Genomic DNA, 21,431 nt, shown 5'->3' with positions numbered 1-21,431 from the left:
CTGTAGTCTTACCAGACTATAGGGGCTGCTCTCTCATTAGAGAGAGAAGTGACTGGTGGTGTTTTAACCTGAGGGCCACCAAACCTCAGGCAGGGAAGAGGTTGGGAAAGAGAGTTCTTCATGGTAACCTCAAACCGGTGATGGAAATTGAACCCACGCTGTTGGCATCACACTGCTCTGCAAACTGATAATGCAGCCAACTGAGCTAAACCAACTGATCATATATTAGACTCAGTATATATTCAAATGAGGAGACGTAGCTCATCGAAAGCTTCCTCTCCAATACTGGTCTCCCTGAATTCAGCCAGGGTCAGGGTCAGCCAGCTGTGTTCAGGAAATGTATATTTACATGTAGTCTAATATGTGACCTTTAAAGAAATCACTGGAAGCTGCAACCAACAAGGTAAATGTGTGGAGCTAAGATTGCTCGTTCATCCTCCTCCATTCATTCATTGATACATACACTCTCATTCACTTTCATTCTTTATCACTGATTCAGACTGACTTTTTTCAACTATCTACACGCTTATTCACTCATTCAGACTATCTCACTCATGTTACTCACATATTCACTTGTCTTTATTCGATAAATCCATCTCTCACTTACAGTTCCTCTCTCTAACCAAACCCCTGTACAAAGATGCTTTTGGAAGCTACTTGTGCACAAATTAGCTGTCATATTTCTTAATTTACAAGAGTGACTGCTCTTCAAAGATACTTTATCACCTGTGAAGTACTTTGAGAAGTCTTGAGGCCTCAAAAGTCATGAAAGAAATCTTTGTTTACAGTTTTCTTTAGGTGTACATACCAGTTGTTTAATTGAACTGTTGCTACATTTTGGCATTGCAATCTGTTGAATGAGCTATTCAAATGTGCTCCATCTGTTTGTTTAGTTAATCATACGATAACCTAAATCAGTATCTGAAGAAGAGCCCTAACTAACATTTTTCCCTCAACCCAATGTTTTTTAGTTTTTATTTATTTTCAAAAATCAGTCACCTTTCCTCTCTCTTTTTGACACTTTTAAAAAATTTTTGTTTTGCTTTACCCCCACACTACCACCTAATTGCGGTAGTGCTTATATTTTCCCCAGCACCCATGTTGTGTGTGTGTGTGTGCAGGTGTGAGACACACAGTGAAAGATAACCCTCAACCAATGTTGCTTAAAATCCAGTTTGTTGTCATTTGTTGTCATTTGTGGGATAGCTGGTGTGCAAATTGGCTGTTAACTTTGGTAACATGATGAGATTGGTTAAACATGAAAATTCATTGTGTCTTTCATTCACACATACACAAAGATTGAGTGGTCAGGCAATGTAATTCATTGATGTTTTTGCATGGGTGTACAAAATTTATATGAATTTGCAACTTTTCATGCTTTAAATTATCCGTTGTCTATTGAGTTAAATGAAAGATAAAGTGGACCATATGTCTATCAGCAGTGCACCTTGCTGGGCTGTAGAGAGAATGCTGTCAGCCTAGTTTGTTTGCTTGTACTCTGTCAGTAATTAGTATGTAGTCCATATGGCCCTATAATAAGGGAAGAAAATGTATTAACAGTTTTCCCACTGATAACTCCATGGGTAAATTTAACAACAGATCTGGTACTATTCTAGCTTACAGCCAAGAAAGCTGGTTTTCCTACTTTGCTGTAAGTTACCTGATCATAGTCAGGGTGGAAGTGAATTCTCTACATTTGACTTCAGCATATATAACAAACAGAAATGAAAGAATTATTCCTCTGTGCTTTGTTAGTTGTATGTATATTTATGTCTGACTAGCCATGGCCTTGGCTGTGATGACTGCCATGTTGAATGGCCAGGTTGGAATGAAGCTATTATTGCTGCAGCAGATGCTTTGCATGTGTTAGTGACTTCTGATGGTGGATAGACCCAAGTGACTCAAGTTATAGTATGGAATTAGGTGTTGGCATTATTAATTAGTAGCCACTTCATTTGGAGTTTTCATTAGTTGATCACACCCTGGTCTCAGCTCCACTTTGCTGCCTGTAATCTTTAAACCTCAACTCGTTGTCTTTCAAAAAAGCTCAGCTTTTGGTAAATTAGAAAGCTAATTAGTTAGTAATCTGCTTTGTTTAAAATGTAAACAAAGCCTGGCAGTTAACTTCCAGTCATCATTAACTGGTGCATTCTCCATTCACCATTTGCCAACTGGTCACCACCTTCTTCTCACACAGAGTAACTGTTATTTACTAGTCATTTTGATTTTTCTTAGGAGTTGTCTTGATGAATACAAACACAATTTTACTTTTAGAAAGTCTTGTTGATTCCGCCTACCTGTATTTTAATTTTCCAAGTGTCCTGCTACTCCATATTTGTTGATTGATTCTAGCATTGTCCCAAATATTATTTTTTGCTTTCTGTCTCCTCCTCTTGGATTTGTATTGTTACATTACAATTTTCAATCTGCTGGGACCTTTTCAGAATCTAGGGAATTTTGAAATATTAATACCAGTGCATCCATTATTTCTGTAGCCTCTTTAAGACCTTAGGATTCAGACCATCAGACTTTAAGAACTTGTCAGTTCTTAGTTGGATTTGTTTCGCTGGTACATTTTTTTTCTTGTGATAGGGCATGTTTTAAGATCCTGTCTCCCATTTTCCACCCACTCCTAGTTTTCTGTTAATCTTAGGATGAATTTTATGTCTTTTAATGAGAGGTCTGATGCAAAGATAACGATTTTCATGTCAAGAATTCTTTTCTAACTTTCTGAAGACTTAAATAATTTGCTCATTCATAACTGATTAATACTGATTTTTTTGATATGCTAATATAAGACATTGGAGATGAAAGATTATCAAAGGTCAGCAGGAATCTAATCTAATCTTTCTCATACCTGCAATTTTCAATCCCTAGCAACATTTTTGTTAATCTCCTGTGAACTCTTTAAAGCAATTATGTTCTTCTTTTAATTTCATGACCAGCACTGTGCACAAAACTTCAGCTTATGACCTAACCAGTGTCTTGTGTTCTTGCAGTGTTGAATCCTTGCTCTTAAGTTGTCTTGCCTTGCATTCTGAAGGAAAGCTTCTAATATGCCTTCTTTACCACTCTTTTCAACCTGTTCTGTCACCTGAGTGACCTGTGGTATGCATTCCCCGGTGTCTCAATTATCTTTCAATATCTCAACAAGAGAGTTCAGATAGGGCGGCATAGTGGTGCTAAGTACCCAGGTTCAATTCCAGCTTTGTGTAGAGTTTGTATGTTTTCCCAATGTTTGTGTGGTTTTCTGCTGGGTGCTCGAGTTTCCTCCCAATGTCCAAAGTTGTGCCATGGTAAATATGGGGATAGGGTGGGAGGGGTGGATATGGATGGGATACTGTTTGGAGGTTCGGTGCAGACTCGAATGGCCTCTTCTGCACTGTAAGGATTCTATAACCGTTTCTTTAGAAAAAAAACAAGCTGGCTATCCTAACCAAGGATAACCCATGATTATTCAAATAATAGTTCATCCTATCTATGCTATCCTATCCAATGGCTTATCCATTGGAAATGGCGGAGGTTGATGCAATGTATCTGTAGGTTGGTGGGGTGGAAGCTGAGGACCGGGGGATTTTGCTCTTGTTGCGGTTGGAAGAGTGAGGTTCAAGGGCAGAGGTATGGGATGTGGATGAGATACGCTGGAGGGCATCATCAATCACGTGGGAGGAGAAATGTGGTCTTTAAAGAGGGAAACAATCTGGTGTGTTCTGTGGTGGAACTGGTCCTCCTGGGAACAGATGCGACGGAGGTGGAGGAATTGGGAATAAGGGATAGCATTTTTGCAGGGTGGGAGGAGGTGTAGTCCAGGTAGCTGTGGGGGAGTCGGTGCGTTTGTAAAAAAAAAATGTCAGTGTTGAGTTGGTCACCATTGATGGAGATGGAGAGGTCCAGGAAAGGCCCTCCAGCGCATCTCCTCCACATCCCGCACCTCCACCCTTGAACCCTACCTCTCTAACCGAAACAAGGACAGAACACCCCCCGTCCTCACCTTCCACCCCACCAACCTCCGTAGACATCGCATCATCCTTCGCTATTTCTGCCACCTACAAACGGACCCCACCATCAGAGATATATTTCTCTCCCCACCCTATCTGTTTTCTGTAAAGACCATTCCCTCTGCAACTACCTCTACAGGACCACGCCCCCCAACAATCCACTCTCCCCTCTTGGCACCTTCCCCTGCCACCGCAGGAATTGCAAAACCTTCACCCACACCTCCCCCCTCACCTCCGTCCAAGGCCCCAAAGGAGTCTTCCGCATCCATCAAAGTTTCACCTGCATTTCCACACGTCATTGGCTATATCCATTGCTCCCCTCTATATTGGGGAGACAGGACGCCTATTCGCAGAGCGCTTCAGAGAACATCTCCAGGACACCTGCACCAATCAACCCCACCGCCCCGTGGCTAAACACTTTAACTCCCCCTCCCACTCTGCTGAGGACATGCAGGGCCTGGGCTTCCTCCATCGCCACTCCCTTACCACCTGAAGCTTGGAGGAAGAACGTCTCATCTTCTGCCTCGGGACCCTCCAACCTCATGGCATCAATGTGGACTTCACCAGTTTCCTCATTTCCCCTCCCCTCTCCTTACCACAGTTCCAACCTTCCAGTTCAGCACCATCCTCATGACCTGTTCCATCTGTCCACCTTCCTTCCCACCTATCCGCTCCACACTCCCCTCCGACCTATCACCTTTCCCGCCACCTCCATCCACCTATTGCACTCTCAGCGACCTTTCCCCCAGCCCCACCCCCCACCCATTTATCTCTCCACCCCTGAGGCACTCAACCTCATTTCTGAAGGGCTTTTGCTCCTTGGATGCTGCCTGACCAGCTGTGCTTTTCCAGCACCATGCTCTTGTCTCTAAATTTCCCATTCAGCCTAACCTGCGCATCTTTGGATAAAATGGAGATGCGGGGACCCCATGGTCGGCCAAGGGCCCTAAGTGGCCGAACAAAATCATGCTTCTCCTCTCCCTCCTACTGTGCAATGCTCAGTTCCCTTCTTATACAAATGAGGTGGAGGTAGCCTTCTTCATCATGGAGCATACTGGTTCTGAAGATTTAGAGGCTTGACCCAGGGGTGCTTGTGTCTGGATGGGCCAGGCATGCTAAGGATATTCATACCAGACACAGTTATACTTCCTGACCAGAATGTCTAAAGTATGGAGTGTCTAGCCTCTAAAGCCTCCTGAATGTAAACTGCCAAGGAAACTGTGTGGCTGCATCTGCAGCTGGTGCCTCCCAGTACCACCCTGTCTCCATGTGAAGACAGAGTACCTGGATAATGACCAATGCTCCCTGAGCACCTCTTGCCTGGTTTTGGTCTGGGGGGCCAATATCTGGAGCGTTGGAGTCTAAATAAATGTGACTATGCAGCATCTTCTAAAGGTGCTGACCTCCTTCTCTCCAGGGCAGCTCCCTGCAGCTTATCAGTGAGGAGAACCATAGCATCCTGAACTCTCACCTGTCAATCTTGTTCTTTTGTAAAGATGTCCATGAAGTTTCTCATTGATGGGACCACAGGGTCTTTTCCTGACAGTTTCTGACACTCTTCTAAGTGCCTTTCACCTGAACCAATTCTCCCTCACCCATCTGCATAACTGTGTGTGAGAGTCCTCAGCAGCCTCCCATTGCACAATCCCTTTGCCTATTGAGCCCACCAGTGTTTTTGGTGTTACTGCTAGTCAGGATAGTTTGGGCAACCTTACTGATGGTTGCTCCATATCCTGAATGATTTCTTTGATTGAGGGGCAGCTATCTCCATGACCTCAAACAATGTGCTCAGCTTGCCAGCTGCAGCTATAAACCACAAGAGGCAGAATGCATTGCAGCCAGTGATTAGAGGTGATCTCTGATATGTACCACTGGCCACTTGGTGAATGGCAGCGTTTCAGTGCTGGTGGTACTTAGTTGCAGGGAGACTGATGTCTCTGCACCCCTGTAGGCCTGGTTGCCATCTTCTCTAACCAGAGCAAGTATCCTCTCTTTTTATGGATAAGAACTTCACTGAATCCTGGGCAGGCACTGACCAAAGTGACAGTTGTTGACCAGGAAGATGAGTGTGCAATGGTGTGACCTCCTCTGTCTCTACTTTTGGAAGATTATGGCCCTCCTGTTCACCACCCCATCAACTAGGACCTTCAGGTCCTTATTGAAGAACCATAGTAGCAGCTTGCCCTTGTCAGCTATTTTGTACAGTCACATGCGCAGAACAGATGCCAGCTTTCTTCCAGGTTTACTTTAGGTTCTTGAAGATGGCACAGCCACAAGGAATGCTGTTCTTATGGTGAATATTTCTAGGAATGATGTGTGGAAAAAAGGAATGGAGATATGACATAATACTTACCTTTGGTCAGCAACAGAAATCCCTTATCCAAATCATTGATGTATATTGTAAATAGCTGGGGCCCAGTCACTCATCGTTGTGGTACTCCACTGCCTCCTACACATGATCAATGACCCATTTATTCCTATTCTCTGTTTCTTGTCTGCTAACTATTTCTCCATCCGTGCCAGTATATCTGAGACTTTATGAAAAATACTGCAGTCACTGTTTCTCCCTCATATATTCTACTAGATAGATCCTCAAAAAACATTCCCGTCGATGTGTCCAACTTATTTCCCTTTCAAATATCTTTGTTGAATTTGTGTAATCCTCTTGATATTTTTTCAGTGATCTATTTTTAAATCCTTTATAACAGACTCCAGCATTTTCCAATTCGTAGAATCCTTGAAGCATAGAAAACAGGCGCAGGAGTAGGCCATTCAGCCTTTGGGCCTTCTCCATCATTCATTGCTTGTGACTGATCAGTCAACTCAATAATCTGTTTTTGCTGTTTCCCCATAACCTTTGATTCCTTTAGCCCCAAGAGCTATATCCAGCTCCATGTAATCACTTTTTGGCCTCCACTGCTTTCTGTAGTCGTGATACCACAAGCTCACTACTCTCTGGTTGAAGACATTTCTCTTCATCAGCAGTCCTAAATTGTAATACCCTGTGTCCTTAGATTGTTGTAGACTTCCTCATCATTAGGAATGTCCTTTCTGCATCTGTTTTCTAGAATTTTATAACTTTCTACGAGATCACCACTTGTTATTCTAAACTCCAGCAAATGTCCTAACCAATTCATCCACTCCTCATATACCAGTCCCATCATCCCTGGAATCAGTCTGGTAAAACTTTATGAAAAACACATCTGCGGATGCTAGAAAACTGAAGCAAAACCAATTTGCTAGAAGCACTACGTAGGTCTATGGATAGGAAAACAGAGTTAGCGTTTCTGTTCCAGTCACCCTTCTTCAGTACAATTTGTAGGTAGGAAAAGATGGCACTATATGTGGTGAAGACAGGGGGTTAGTTGAGGGGGGTGGGGGTGGGGGCATGGTGGGGACTAATCAATAGGTGGCGATGGAGCCGAGAGAGAGAGAAGCAGTTGGGCAGATACAGGAGTAGATAATGATGAGAAAGAAAAGCTAGTGCGGACAAAGGTGTGGGAAGATGCTTCTGCCTTAAACTATTGAACTTGATATTGAATTTTGAAGGGTGGAGCCTTACAGCAGGCATGAGGCAAAAGTTCTTTGTATTGGTCATCAGTGTGTAGGCTAGGTGGATTAGCCATGGTAATTATAGGGTTATGGGACATGGTTGGGGACTGGGTCTGGGTAGGATGCTGTTTGGAGGGTTGATGCCTTCTTCTGCACCATATTCTGTGAAATATGTGGTTTCTGTTTACTTTGTTTTGTGAAGGAGTTTAAAAGTTAGTGAGATCAGTCATTTCAAAAGCATGATTTTAAACCATTACGCATCAGGGAGCAGTTGACTGCTATGGCCTCCTGTAGTTTTAATTGAAGTTTGCTATTTTGGGGGCTTACGGCAACAGAGATGAAGCACAGAAAGACATTAGCTTGCTTTTAAGTTTAGAATAATCAACTATTTATTTCAACTTAGGAAGGTCTAGGTACTTTTTGCAATTTTTTGCAGAAGGAAAACTGACTGATGTTAAAAGCAAGTATAGATTCTCCTTGAAAGAAGATTTTTCAGAGCAGAAGGAAATAAGTTATGTCAGTGTAATTTGTGAAACTTCTAGTCATGGAGTGTTTGGTTAGAACTCTGCGGATTATTGTAAGTGTGGTAAAATCTAAGATCTGAGTTGTGTGGATATTCCAGGGAAAAGATTAATCACTCATAGGACAGAAACTGAAAACAAGCAGTTGAATTAAACAGAAGGTCTGTTAGGAAGGGAATTTTCTGTATTCGAATTGACTGTAAAATGACGGTGTTGGGTTTTCAAACTTTCCTGTATGTGGCTTGATTTATTTAACTTTCTTTGTTTGTTTGTCAAAACTTTGTTTAATTGATAAAATCAAATCTGCAGCATTTTGTGAATGTGTTTCAGTAAAAGACCACTCTGTTTAAAGAAAATGACTGATCAAGCCAAATTTCATTCTGTGACCTGGCTTGTGTAATAGTAATATCAGGTGGGATCATAATGCATGTTTAATCTACACAGTTCTTCCCTGTGGAATGTTGTTTCAATGTCACTTGTTATGGTACCTGATGTGCCATTTCCATTGTTAGGGTGTTGTGGGCCTGCAGGTCTGACATTTGATGTGTGGATGATGTAGTTTGGTGAGTTCACATCTTCCTGGTTGGCCACTTGCAGTTGTGGAACAACATATCTGACTGTGGTTGCAACAATATATCTCGTCATTCAGTTCCACTGCATATAATTGAGGTTGCCATGATGTTGAGGCACCAGTGTTGAATTGGGGGTAGAAAAAGTTAAATATCACACAACAGCAAGTTATAGTTCAACATGCTTATTTGGAAGCTACCTGATGAGGGGCAGTGCTCTGAAAGCTTGTACTTCCAAACAAACATGTTGGAGAATAACCTGTTGTGTGTGATTTGTAACTTGAATAATTGAGGTGATTATGCTCTACATAGGTCTCAAATTACCAGGTGGAACTAGATCTTGGAGTGCAGGTTCATAGTTCCTTGAAAGTGGAGTTGCAGGTAGATAGGATAGTGGAGAAGGCGTTTAGTATGCTTGACTTTATTGATCATTGAATTCAATATAGGAGTTAGGAGGTTATTTATGTCTGTACAGGTCATTGCTTGGAATACTTTTGGAATATTACGTGTAATTCTGGTCTCCTTGCCATAGGAAGGATGTTGTAAAACTTGAAAGGATTCAGAAAAGATTTATGTTGGCAGGGCTGCAAGGTTTGAGCTACAGGGAGAGGCTGAATATGCTGGGGCTATTTTCCCTGGCGTGTGGGAGGCTGAGGGGGTGACCATATAGAGGTTTATAAAATCATGAAGGGCGTAGATACGGTAAATAGACAAGGTCTTTTCTCTGGGGTTGGGCAGTCCAAAGCTAAAGGGCATAGGTTTAAGGTGAGAGGGGAAAGATTTAAAAGGGACCTAAGGGGCAACTTTTTCACACAGAGGGTAGTAGGTGTATGGAATGAGCTGGCAGAGGAAGTGGTGAAGGCTGGTTCAATTACAGCATTTAAAAGGTATCTGGATGGGTATATGGATAGGAAGAGTTTAGAAGGATATGGACCAAATACTGGCGAATGGGACTAGATTTATCTCTGATATCTGGTTGGCATGGGCGATTTGGGCCGAAGGTTCTGTTTCCATGCTGTTCCATGATTTTGTGAGTTGTTCTGAGCTTTGAAGGTTTCAGGTTTTGAGTACAGGAGCAGAAATATATTGTTGCAGTTGTTCAGGGCCTTGGTGAAGCCACACATAGATTATTTTGGTCTCCTTTTCTGAGGAAGGATGCTTCTGCTCTTGAGGAAGTGCAGCAAAGGTTTACCAGACTCATTCCGGGGATGGCAGGACTGACATATGAGGAAAGATTGACGAGGTTAGAATTGTTTTCGCTGGAGTTAAGACGAATGAGGGAAGATTCACTTTGGGGCCAGTGACCATAATTCTATTAGTTTTAAAATAGTGATGGAAGAAGATACACCAGATCTAAAAGTTGAAGTTCTAAATTAGAGGAAGGCCAATTTTGATGGTATTAGGCAAGAACGTTCAAAAGCTAATTGGGCACAGATGTTCGCAGGTAAAGTGACGGCCGGAAAATGGGAAGCCTTCAGAAATGAGACAACAAGAGTCCAGAGAAAGTATATTCCTGTTAGGGTGAAAGAAAAGGCTGGTAGGTATAGGGAATGCTGGATGACTAAAGAAATTGAAGGGTTTGGTTAAGAAAAAGAAGGAAGCATATGTCAGGTATAGACAGGATAGATCGAGTGAATCCTTAAATGACGATAAAAGCAGTAGGAGTATACTTACAAGAGAAATCAGGAGGGCAAGAAGGGTACATGGCAAATAGAGATAAGGAAAATCCAAATAGGGAGAGAATAGGGCCCCTCAACAGTCAGCAAGGTGGGCTTTGTGTGGAGCTGCAGGAGATGGGGGAGATACTAAATGAGTATTTTGCATCAGTATTTATTGTGGAAAAGGACATGGACGATACAGAATGTAAGGACAACTTGATGGTGACATGTTGAAAAATCTCCTTATTACAGAGGAGGAAGTGCTGGATGTCTTGAAATGCAGGACCTGATCAGATGTACCCTAGAACTCTGTGGGAAGCTAGGGGAGTGATTGCGGGGCCTCCTATTGAGATATTTGTATCATTGATAGTCACAGGTGAGGTGCCAGAACACTGGAGGTTGGCTAACGTGGTGCCACTGTTTTAAGAAAGGTGCTAAGGACAAGCCAGGGAACTATAGACCAGTGAGCCTGATGTCGGTGGTGGGCAAGTTGTTGGAGGGAATCCTGAGGGACAGGATGTACATGTATTTGGAAAGGCAAGGACTGATTAGGAATGGTCAACATGGCTTTGTGCATGGGAAATCATGTTTCACAAACTTGATTGAGTTTTTTGAAGAAGTAACAAAGAGGATAGATGAGGGCAGAGCGGTTGATGTGATCTACATGGACTTCAGTAAGGCATTTGACAAGGTTCGCCATGGGAGACTGGTGAGCAAGATTAGATCTTATGGCATACAGGGAGAAACCGCCATTTGGATACAGAACTGGCTCAAAGGTAGAAGACAGAGGGTGGTGGTGGAGGGTTGTTTTGCAGACTGGAGGCCTGTGATCAGTGGACTGCCACAAGGATTTGTGCTGGGTCCACTAGTTTTCATCATTTCTATAAATGATTTGGATGGCAGCATAAGCGGTATAGTTAGTAAGTTTGCTGATGACACTAAAATTGGAGGTGTAGTGGACAGAGCAGAAGGTTAGCTCAGATTACGACGGGATCTTGATCAGCTGGACCAATGGACTGAGAAGTGACAGATGGACTTTAATTTAGATAAATGTGAGGTGCTGCATTTTGGGAAAGCAAATCTTAGCAGGACTTACACATTTAATGGTAAGGTCCTAAGGAGTGTTGCTGAACAAAGATAGGGTAAATAGGCAAAGTCTTTTCCCTGGGGTGGGGGAGTTCAGAACTAGAGGGCATAGGTTTAGGGTGAGAGGGGAAAGATATAAAAGAGACCTAAGAGGCAACTTTTTCGAAGGGTGGTACATGCATGTAGTGAGCTGCCAGAGGAAGTTGTGGCGGCTAGTACAATTGCAACATTTAAAAGGCATTTGGGTATATGAATAGGAAGGGTTTGGAGGGATATGGGCCAAGTGCTAGCAGGTGGGAGTAGATTGGGTTGGGATATCTGGTCAGCATGGACAAGCTGAACCGAAGGGTCTGTTTCCGTGCTGTACATCTCTATGACTCTATCTCACAGAGACTTAAAATTTTAACAGGACTAGACAGAGTAGATGCAAGGAGGATGTTCCCAGTGGTGCGTGTACCCAAAACCAGGGGTCACAGTCTGAAGATTCAGATGGACCATTTAGGATGGAGATCAGGAGATGTTTCTTCACCTAAAGAGTGGTGAGCCTGTGGAATTCATGACAACAGGAAGTAGTTGATGCCAAAACGTCAAATGTATTCAAGACGCGGCGAGATATAGCATTTGGGGCAAATAGGATCAAAGGTTCTGGAGAAAGCAGCATTAGGCTATTGATTTGGACGATCAGCCATGATTGTGATAAATAGTGGAGCAGGCTGAAAGGGCTGGATGACCTCCTCTTGCTCCTCCTTTTATGTTTCTATGCTTCCTTGTTCTCTGGCTGGTTGTCTAAAGCTCAACTATGCAATGTTTTGACAGACTTGTCAAAATAACTTGTTGTTTTCTGTCAACTCACCTTGATTTAATCACTAATGTCCTTTACTTTTATGGTATTGGAGGATTAGTTTGGGTGTAGCATGACATTTGTCTTTGTAATGGACTCCATGCCAAGCGTAGATATGCTTCTGTACTCTAAGATTGTCCTGTATGTATCTGTGCTGCTGGATTACTCGATTCCTTTACTGCTGCCTTTTTTTTCATTTGAGATAGCAAGGAAATGATGTATGTCGTTGAATTTCCTAGTTTTTTTATGAAGGAGCTGAATTTGCACTCTCAAACTGAGGGGCATTATGTGTCATCACATTTTTAGGGATGCTGTAATGACTGAAATGTTCTTTCAGGCATTTGATAATTTCACTGATAGTCACTGACATAAGCTGCTCCTGTTAGGTGGCCTGGTTGTAGACCACTCTCACTAGTGACATATTTATCCAACTATTCCTCATGTCTACCAAACCAAATCTACATTTTTAAAAATTCACACGTGGGGCATGGATGTCATTGGCTGACCAGTATTTATTGTCTGTCCACAGTTGCAATTGAGAAGGTGGTGGTGAGCAGTCCATGTGATGCAAGCTGGCCCACAATGGCTCTAGGGAGGGAATTCAATATATTGACCCGGTGATATCCTTCCAAGTCAGGATGGTGAGTGGCATGATTGGGAAACTTGCAGGTGGTGTTCCCATGTTTCTGCTGCCCTTCCAGATGGAAGTGGTCATGAGTTTGAAAGATGCTGTCTCAGGATGTTTGGTGAATTTCTGCAGTACACACTGCTGCTACTTAGTGTTGGTGGTGGAGGGAGTGGATGCTTGTGGATGTGGCGCCAGTCAAGCGGGCTACTTTGTCTTTGATAGTGTTGAGGATGTTGTTGGAACTGCACCCATCCAGGCAATTGGAACAAATTCCATCACCCTCCTGACTTATAATTTGTAAGTGATGGACAGGGTTTGGGGAGTCATGAGGTGAGTTACTCACTGCAGGATTCCTATCCTCTGACCCACTCTTGCAGCCAATATGTTCATGTGGCAAGTTCAGTTGTGTTTCTGATCAATGGTATCCCAAGGTTGTTGATAGTTGGGGGTTTAGTGGTGGTAACATCTTTGAATGTCAAGGGACGATGGTTTGATTGTGTCTTATTGGAGATGGTCATTGCCTGGCATTTGTGTGGTGTCAATGTTCTCACTTTTGAGCCCAAGCCTGGATATTGTCCATATCTTGTCCAGCATTTGAACATAGACTGCTTTGGTATCTGAGGAGTTACGAATGATGCTGAGCATTGCGCAATCTTCGGTGAACATTTCTCTTCTGACCTTTATGATGGAGGGAAGATCATCGATGAAGCAACTGAAGGTGGTTTGGCCTCAGACACTGCTCTGAAGAGCTGCTGCAAAGATATCTTTTTTAGATTAGATTACTTAGATTAGATTACTTACAGTGTGGAAACAGGCCCTTCGGCCCAACAAGTCCACACCGACCCGCCGAAGCGCAACCCACCCATACCCCTACATTTACCCCTTACCTAACACTATGGGCAATTTAGCATGGCCAATTCACCTGACCTGCACATTTTTGGACTGTGGGAGGAAACCGGAGCACCCGGAGGAAACCCACGCAGACACGGGGAGAATGTGCAAACTCCACACAGTCAGTCGCCTGAGGTGGGAATTGAACCCAGGTCTCTGGTGCTGTAAGGCTGGAGCTGAGATGACTGACCTCCAATAACCACAACCATTTTTATATGTCCCAGATATGAATCCATCTAACAGAGACTATGTCTGCTGGTTGCCACTGATTCAAGTTTTCTCGGGCTCCTCAGTGCTCACTTGTTCGAACGCAGACCTCATTCAGCTGTTTTGTCCAAGTTTGAACCAAGGTCTGTAATGAGGTCAGGAGCTGATTGGCATGGTGGAACCTAAACTGGGCCTCACTGATCAGGATGTGCAATTTTTAATACTAGGTTCCATCATTTTACTGATGATCATAAACAGACTGATGGGGTGGTAATTGGCTGGGTTAGATTTGGCCTGCATTTTGTGTGCAGGACCCATTTGGGCAATTTTCCTCATTGTTGCGTACATGCTGGTCATGTAACTTATGAGAAGAGCTTGGCTAAGGGAGTGGCAAGGTCTGAAGTGCAAGTCTCCAGTACTGTTGCTGGAATGTTTTCAGGACCCATTGCCTACAATCATTTCTTGATATCACATGGAGTGAATTGGATTGGCTGAAGACTGGTATCTGCGATGCTGGGGATCTTTGGATCATCCACTTGGCATTTCTGACTGAAGCTTGCTGCAAATACTGTAGCTTTATCTTTGCACTAATGTTTTTGGCTCTTCCATCACTGAGGATGTGGCTATGTATAAAGCTGCCACCTCCAGTGAGTCATTTAATTGTCCTCCACCATTCACGACTGGATGTGGCACATCTGATGAGCTTAGTCCTGATCCATTGGTTATGGGATTGCTTTGCTCTGACTGTCGATTATGACCAGTGTTGCTTGGCATGCAAGTGGTTCTGTGTGGTAGCTTCACCAGGTTGGCACTTAATTTTCAAGTATGCCTGGTGCTGCTCCTGGTATGCCCTCCTAAACTGTCCATTAAACAAGGTTGATTTCCTAGCTTGATAGTAGTGATTGAGTGGGAGATATGCTGGGCCATGAGGTTGCAGATTGCATTGGAATGCAATTCTGCTTAAGATGGCCAGTGCCTTGTGGATATCCAGTCTAGAGATGCTATATCTGTCTGAAGTCTGCCCCATTTAGCACACTGGTAGTGCTACACAATACAATGGAGAGTATTCTCAATGTGAAGGCAGGGCGTTGTCTCCACGTAAACTGTACAGTGGTCACTCTTACTGACACTATCATGGAAAGACACATCTGCAACTGGCATCTTGGTAAGGGTTAGATCAAGTTAACTTTTTTCCATCTTGTTGCTTCTCATCCAGCTGCTGCAGACCCAGTCTAGCAGTTATGTCCTTTAGGGCTCAACCAACTTGAACAGTATCGGTGCTGCCACGCTACTCTTGGTGATGGACTTTTGAAATTTCCCATGCAGAGCATATTTTGTGCCCCTCAGTGCTTCCATCAACATGGAAGAACTAATTAATCAGCTGAGAGAGGATAGTATGTGGTAATCAGCGATAGGTTTCTTTGCCCATATTTAACCTGAAGCCATGGGACATCATGGGGTCCAAAGTCCATGTTGAGGATTCTCAGAGCAACTCCCTCCCAACTCTCTACCATTGTAATGATACCTCTGCTGGATCTGTACTGCCAGTGGGACAGGACAGGTTGGTGATGGTGGTATCTGGGGCATTGTATTTCTGGTATGATTTTCTGAGTCAGGCTATTGCTTGACTAGTTTGAGAGACAGCTCTCCCAATTTTGTTACTAGCCCCAGATGTTAATAAGGAGAACTTTGCATTGTCAAACAGGACTGTTCCTGCTGTTGTCTTTTCTGGTCGATGTCAGGTGGTCTGTCCAGTTTTATTTATTTGTTGAAACTTTGCAGTAATTGATACAACTATAAGTGGCTTGCTTGGCCATTTTGAGGGCAATTGAGAGCCAGAGTCACAGAGCTGGACAGAATGGAAACAGACCCTTCAATTCAACTCGTCCATGTCGACCACATATCCTAACCTAATCTAGTCCCATTTGCCAGCAATTGGCCCATCTTCCTCTAAGCCCTTTCCTATTCATATACCCATCCAGATGTCTTTTAAATATTGTAATTTTACCAGTCTCCACCACTTCCTCTGGCAGCTCATTCCATACATGCAACAACCCGATGTTGCCCTGAGGTCCCTTTTTAAATCTTTCCCTACTCGTCTTAACCTATGCCCTCTGGTTCTAGTCTATCCCACCCCGAGGAAGAGACCATAGAATCTTCACCGTATCCATGCCTCTCCTGATTTATAAACTCCTATGTCACCCCTCAGCCTTCGCTCCAGGGAAAATAGCCCTAGCCTATTCAGCCTCTCTCTGTCCCTCAATTTATATTTGTTTGCTCTATTATGAATGCTACATGCTTTCAGATACAGACCCTTTAAATTTAATCTTTTTGTTATCGTTGTACCATTTAGTCTTGATTGTTGGTATATTCAGAAGTTTTGTCTTCTCTTTGCTCTTTCCTATTATTCTCTGACCCTCATTTCCCACATTCCTATTTTCCTTTCTTATCTTGTCTCTACTCTGATAACTGCACAGTTCTACGGTTGGTCCTTTGCTCCCACAATTTGCTTTTAGACCCTCTCTATTTCCCTAAATATATAGTTTTCAAGATCAATGTCCCCAGCTATTACTTGCTCTAATTTTATAAATAGGTACCAATTTGCACATAGCTCAGGCAATTTCTATCAAATGTCCATTTAACCTTTCTGGTTCCAAGAAGAACAGCCACAGTTTCTGCAAATTAAGCTTGTAGCTAAATCCTTCATTCCTGGAAATCATTCTGGAAAATCTTTGCACCCCTTAAGAAACCTTTTGGGAGGTGTTTTGATGCACGGCCTAGTTTCCTACCATATCTTACCAAACTTGCTTCATTAGCTACCTATTCTGACCCTATAACATCTCTCTGGCCAATCCTATCCCCACATTCCCAGAACAACTTGGCAGTCAGTGAATATCCACCAAATGACTGACGTTTTTTGTGTCTGTGCAATCCTGAAAAGCAGCTGGACAAAAACAGTAGTCCAGAGCTGCTCCTGCTTGGTTCCTGACATTTAAGCCAGATGTGGCAGAAAGAGGAAATTTGCTGCCTCACTTCGTGAACAGGGACATGTTGAGGAGCTGATGCATAGGCATGTTGTTTCCTTTCCCCTTTTTTGTGAGGAGGCAATGGTATATTGGCAATCTCACATGCTAATGCTCTGGCGAGATGGGTTTGAAATCCACCATGATCGATGGTGAAATTTGAAGTTGATAAAATCTGAAATTCAAAATGGTATTCTAATTGTGAGCACTGTACTTTATTGTAAAAGTCCACCTGGTTCAATAGTTTCAGGAAAGGAAATCTACCCTTACTTAATCTGGCCTACGTGTAATGTGGTTGAATATTAACTGCCCTGTGAGAGATTAGAGATAACAATAAATGCTGCCTCAGGCAGGTATATTCTCATCTCATGTATGGATAAGTTAAAAGTGGACAAACACAAGAGGGTCCAACATCAGATCCTGCTCGCCCAGTCTGTGTTTGCCACCCAGGTCAGTGCAGTCTCAGCTATCTGGAAGAATGCACAGCAAGGTAGGAAGAAGATCATGGTCAATGTCCTTCTCTACTCCACCATCATTATTGCTTTCATCCACCCCAACTTCTCAACAGTACTAACCATGCATACTATTGCAATTGCTACTCATTTGCTTAGGATACATCTCCCTTGCATCATAAGTAACAACTGTGCCACTGCTTTCATCTCCCCTAATATCTGTCTCCCCTTCTCTCGATGTCTCTCATCTCAGGAGGAAAGAAATTCATAATAGGGTAGAAAGAGTCTAGTTGGGTGATGGACTGCCTAATATTTGGTTTCTCATCTCTCATCCCTCCTCGTGGAGATCATCCTGACTATGATTCCTGAGTGGCTGATTGACCATGTCCAAACCCTTGGACTGATATCAGAGGCTGCCATTGACTTACTGTTCCAGTATTTCCTGAGCATATGCTATCTCTCTTGACTTGACTAAAGTCTGCTGACAACCTTGATAAGCTTCCTGGCTTTATGTTAAGGCCAGGAACATAAAGTAGTACTGTGAACCTGATATCTTTGGCTGAAGGTCAAAGTGAAAACAGCCAAGGAAAGTCAATGCAAAGCAAGGTTACTGTGACCATCTAGGGACACCAAGTGTGAGTGTGCAATGACAACAAGTGCATAGATCGGAAATGCAGGCTGGTCCAGTCCATTGGCTGGGTACATATCCCTGAATGGACTGTGTACTTGCAATAGTCTTATAATAATAGCTGCTGATGTTGTATTGACTTGCAGAAACATACCACAAGTGCTTTGGAGATGGGCTACATGGGCTTTTTGAAGCTTACAGATGTTGGATGCCCAAAACCATGGATGTGGGGTGTATGTGGCCAGTGCCCCTGTAGCATGCTCTGAGATGTTATTGTTTAGTATCCATCGTGGAAGTTCCTCCCAGCCAGTAGTGAACTGAATTTACTTACTCTACTTGCTTGCTGAGAATTCTAAGTGTAAGCACGTTTGGTAAAATAAGAAGCTGAATACTAATGAGGCAAGTTGTGATGTTAATATGCTGTTTAACAAACTATAATCCCCTTTACTGGCAACTTGCTGATGCCTCATGCGAAACTCACATAAAAGCTGCAGTGAGTAGCTCCAGTTTTGAAATGGACCTCTCCAGATTTCTTGCCTGATTCTGTCCCAAATCTGGCCATAATCCAGCTTTTTCAGGCCACTATAAGATTCTGACTACTATCTCTCATCATGAAGATCCATATGCTTTGCTAATTATTACCTCAATATATTCTACTACTTGCAAAGATCTATGCACATGAAACCCAGTCTGTTTTGCTGCTGACACCCTTAAGATAAGGGCGGCATGGTGGCTCAGTGGTTAGCACTGCTGCCTCACAGCGCCAGGGACCTGGGTTCGATTCTGGCCTTGGGCGACTGTCTGTGTGGAGTTTGCATGTTCTCCCCATGACTGCATGGGTTTCCTCCGGGTGCTTCGGATTCCTCCCGCATTCCAAAAGATGTGCAGGTCAAATGAATTGCCTGTGCAAAATTGTCCATAGTGGTAGGTGCATCAGTCAGGGGTAAATGTAGGGGAATGAGTCTGGGTGGGTTACTCTTTGGAGGGTTGGTGTGGACCTTTTGGGTCGAAGGGCCTGTTTCCATGCTGTAGGCAATCTAATCTAATCTAAGATCTGCATTATCACATCTGCATCACTTAAAGCCATAGAGATGTACAGCACGGAAACAGACCCCTCGGTCCAATTCTTCTGTGCCAATCAGATATTCTAAACTAATCTAGTTTCATTTGTGAGCACTTGGCCCATATCCCTCTAAACCCTTTCTTTTAATATACCCATCCAGATGCCTTTTAAGTGTTGCATTTGTACCAGCCTACACCACTTCCTCTGGCAGCTTATTCCATACACACATCATCCTCTGCCTGAAAAAGTTGTACCTTAGGTCCCTTTTAATTTTTTTTCCCTCTCGCCCTAAATCTATAGCCTCTAGTTCTGGACTCCCCTACCACAGGGAAAAGATCTTGACTATTTCGCGTCAGAGATGTACATCTTAAAAATAGACCCTTTGTTTCAACTCGTCCATGCCAACCAGAAATCTTAACCTAATCTAGTCCAATTTGCCAGCACTTAGACCATATCCATCTTGACCCTTCCTATTCATATAACCATCCAGATGTCTTTTAAATGTGGTAATTGTATCAGCTTCCACTACTTCCTCTGGCAGCATATTCCATACATGCACCACCCTTTGCCATTAATGTTCCTTTTAAACTTTTCACCACTTGTCTTAATTTTATGCCTTCTAGTTCTGGACTCCCTACTCCAGGGAAAAGACCTTATCTATTTAACCTATCTATGTCCCTCATGATTTTGTAAACCTCTATAAAGCCATTCCTCAGCCTCCGTCGCTCCAGAGAAAACAGCCCCAGCCTACTCAGCCTGTCCCTATAGCTTAAATCCTCCAACCTTGGCAACATCCTTATAAATCTTTTCTGAACTTTTTCAAGTTTCACAAAATCCTTCTGATAGGAAGGAGACCAGAATTGTATGCAATATTCCAAAAGTGGCCTAACTAATGTCCTGTACAGTCCCAACATGACCTCCCAATTCCTGTACTCAATACTCTGACCTATCTACTGCTGATTCCACTTTCAAGGAACAATGAGCCTACACTTCAAGGTCACTTTGTTCAGCAATACTCGTCAGGGAGTTACCATTAAGTGTATAAGTCCTGTCTTGATGTGCCTTTCTAAAATGCAGCACCTCACATTTATCTCAGTTCAACTCCATTTGCCATTCCTCAGCCCATTAGCCCCTCTGATCAAGATCCTGTTGTACACTGAGGTAACCTTCTTCGCTGCCCACTACACCTCCAATTTTGGTGTCATCTACAAACTTACTAATTATACCACCTACGTTCATATCCAGATCATTTATATAAATGACGAAAAGCAGTGGACCCAGCACAGATCCTTGTGGCACCCCACAAGTCACAGGTCTCCAGTCTGAAAGGCAACTCTCCACCACCACTCTGTCTTCTCCCTTCAAGCCAGTTCTGTATCCAAATATCTAGTTCTCCGTGTAATCAATGTGATCTAACCTTGCTAACCAGTATACCATGAGGAACCTTATCAAACGCTTTACTGAGTCCATGTATTCATATCCACCACTCTGCTCTCATCAATCCTCTGGCACCTCACCTTTGACTAGCGATGATCCACATACCTCAACAAGAGGCCCAGCAATCACTTCCCTAGCTTCCCACAGAATTCTAGGGTACACCTGATCAGGTCCTGTGAATTTATCTACCTTTGTGTTTTAAGAAATCTAGCACCACCACCTGTGTAATATGGACATTTTTCAAGATGTCACCATCTATTTCCTCCCATTCTATATCTTCCATATCCTTCTCCATAGTAAACATTGTTGCACAATATTCATTTAGTATCTCCCACATCTCCTGTGATTGCACATGTAGGCTGTCTTGCTGATCTTTGAAGAGCTTTATTCTCTCCCTAGTCACTCTTTTACCTTAATGTATTTAGATTCTCCTTAACTCTATTTGCCAAAGTTATCTCATGTCCTCTTTTTTTGCCCTCCAACTGCCTTTATGCTCTTCTAATAATTCACTCAATCTCTGCTGTCTATACCTGACATATGCTTTCTTTTTTCTTCTTGACCAAAGCCTTGATTTCTCTAGTTGTCCAGTATTCCCTACACCTACCAGCCTTGTCTTTCACCCTCTCCTTATTCATTCTTTTGTTTAAATGCCATCTGCCAAATGCCACCCATCTGTCCATTTAGCTAGTCTGTTCGGCTGCAGTATATTTATATCATTATTAGCTCATTTTAAGTCCCTGGTCCTGACCACCTTGCAGCCATATCTTAAGAAGAGTTATGACACTGTTAAAGTTAAGTTTGCCATTTACATTCAAAAGAATTTGTTCATTATATTCCATGCATTTGTAAAATGAAGTCTTATTTGAGCTACTCTTCC

At 43.0% G+C, this 21,431-nt stretch overlaps 1 protein-coding gene across 10 annotated transcripts in view; it reads left to right on the top strand.

Annotated features, from left to right (window-relative positions):
* Positions 1 to 21,431, top strand: part of LOC140481473 (disks large homolog 2-like) — a 956,164-nt gene that overhangs the window by 143,958 nt on the left and 790,775 nt on the right. The window contains exon 1 of one of the 10 annotated variants that reach the window (XM_072577710.1): positions 12,766 to 12,866. The exons of the other annotated variants lie outside the window; for them this stretch is intronic. Coding sequence (XP_072433811.1) covers positions 12,864 to 12,866 — 3 coding nt within the window. The 5' untranslated portion in view covers positions 12,766 to 12,863. Of the gene's footprint in view, positions 1 to 12,765; positions 12,867 to 21,431 lie in introns of those variants that run through there. 10 annotated transcript variants of the gene reach the window in all.

The sequence above is a fragment of the Chiloscyllium punctatum genome, chromosome 9 (genome assembly GCF_047496795.1).
Source record: "Chiloscyllium punctatum isolate Juve2018m chromosome 9, sChiPun1.3, whole genome shotgun sequence".
NCBI classification, from domain to species: Eukaryota; Metazoa; Chordata; class Chondrichthyes; order Orectolobiformes; family Hemiscylliidae; genus Chiloscyllium; species Chiloscyllium punctatum.
The sequence above is the reverse complement of the archived record's forward strand: the minus strand, read 5'-3'. Positions and strand labels throughout refer to the sequence as shown.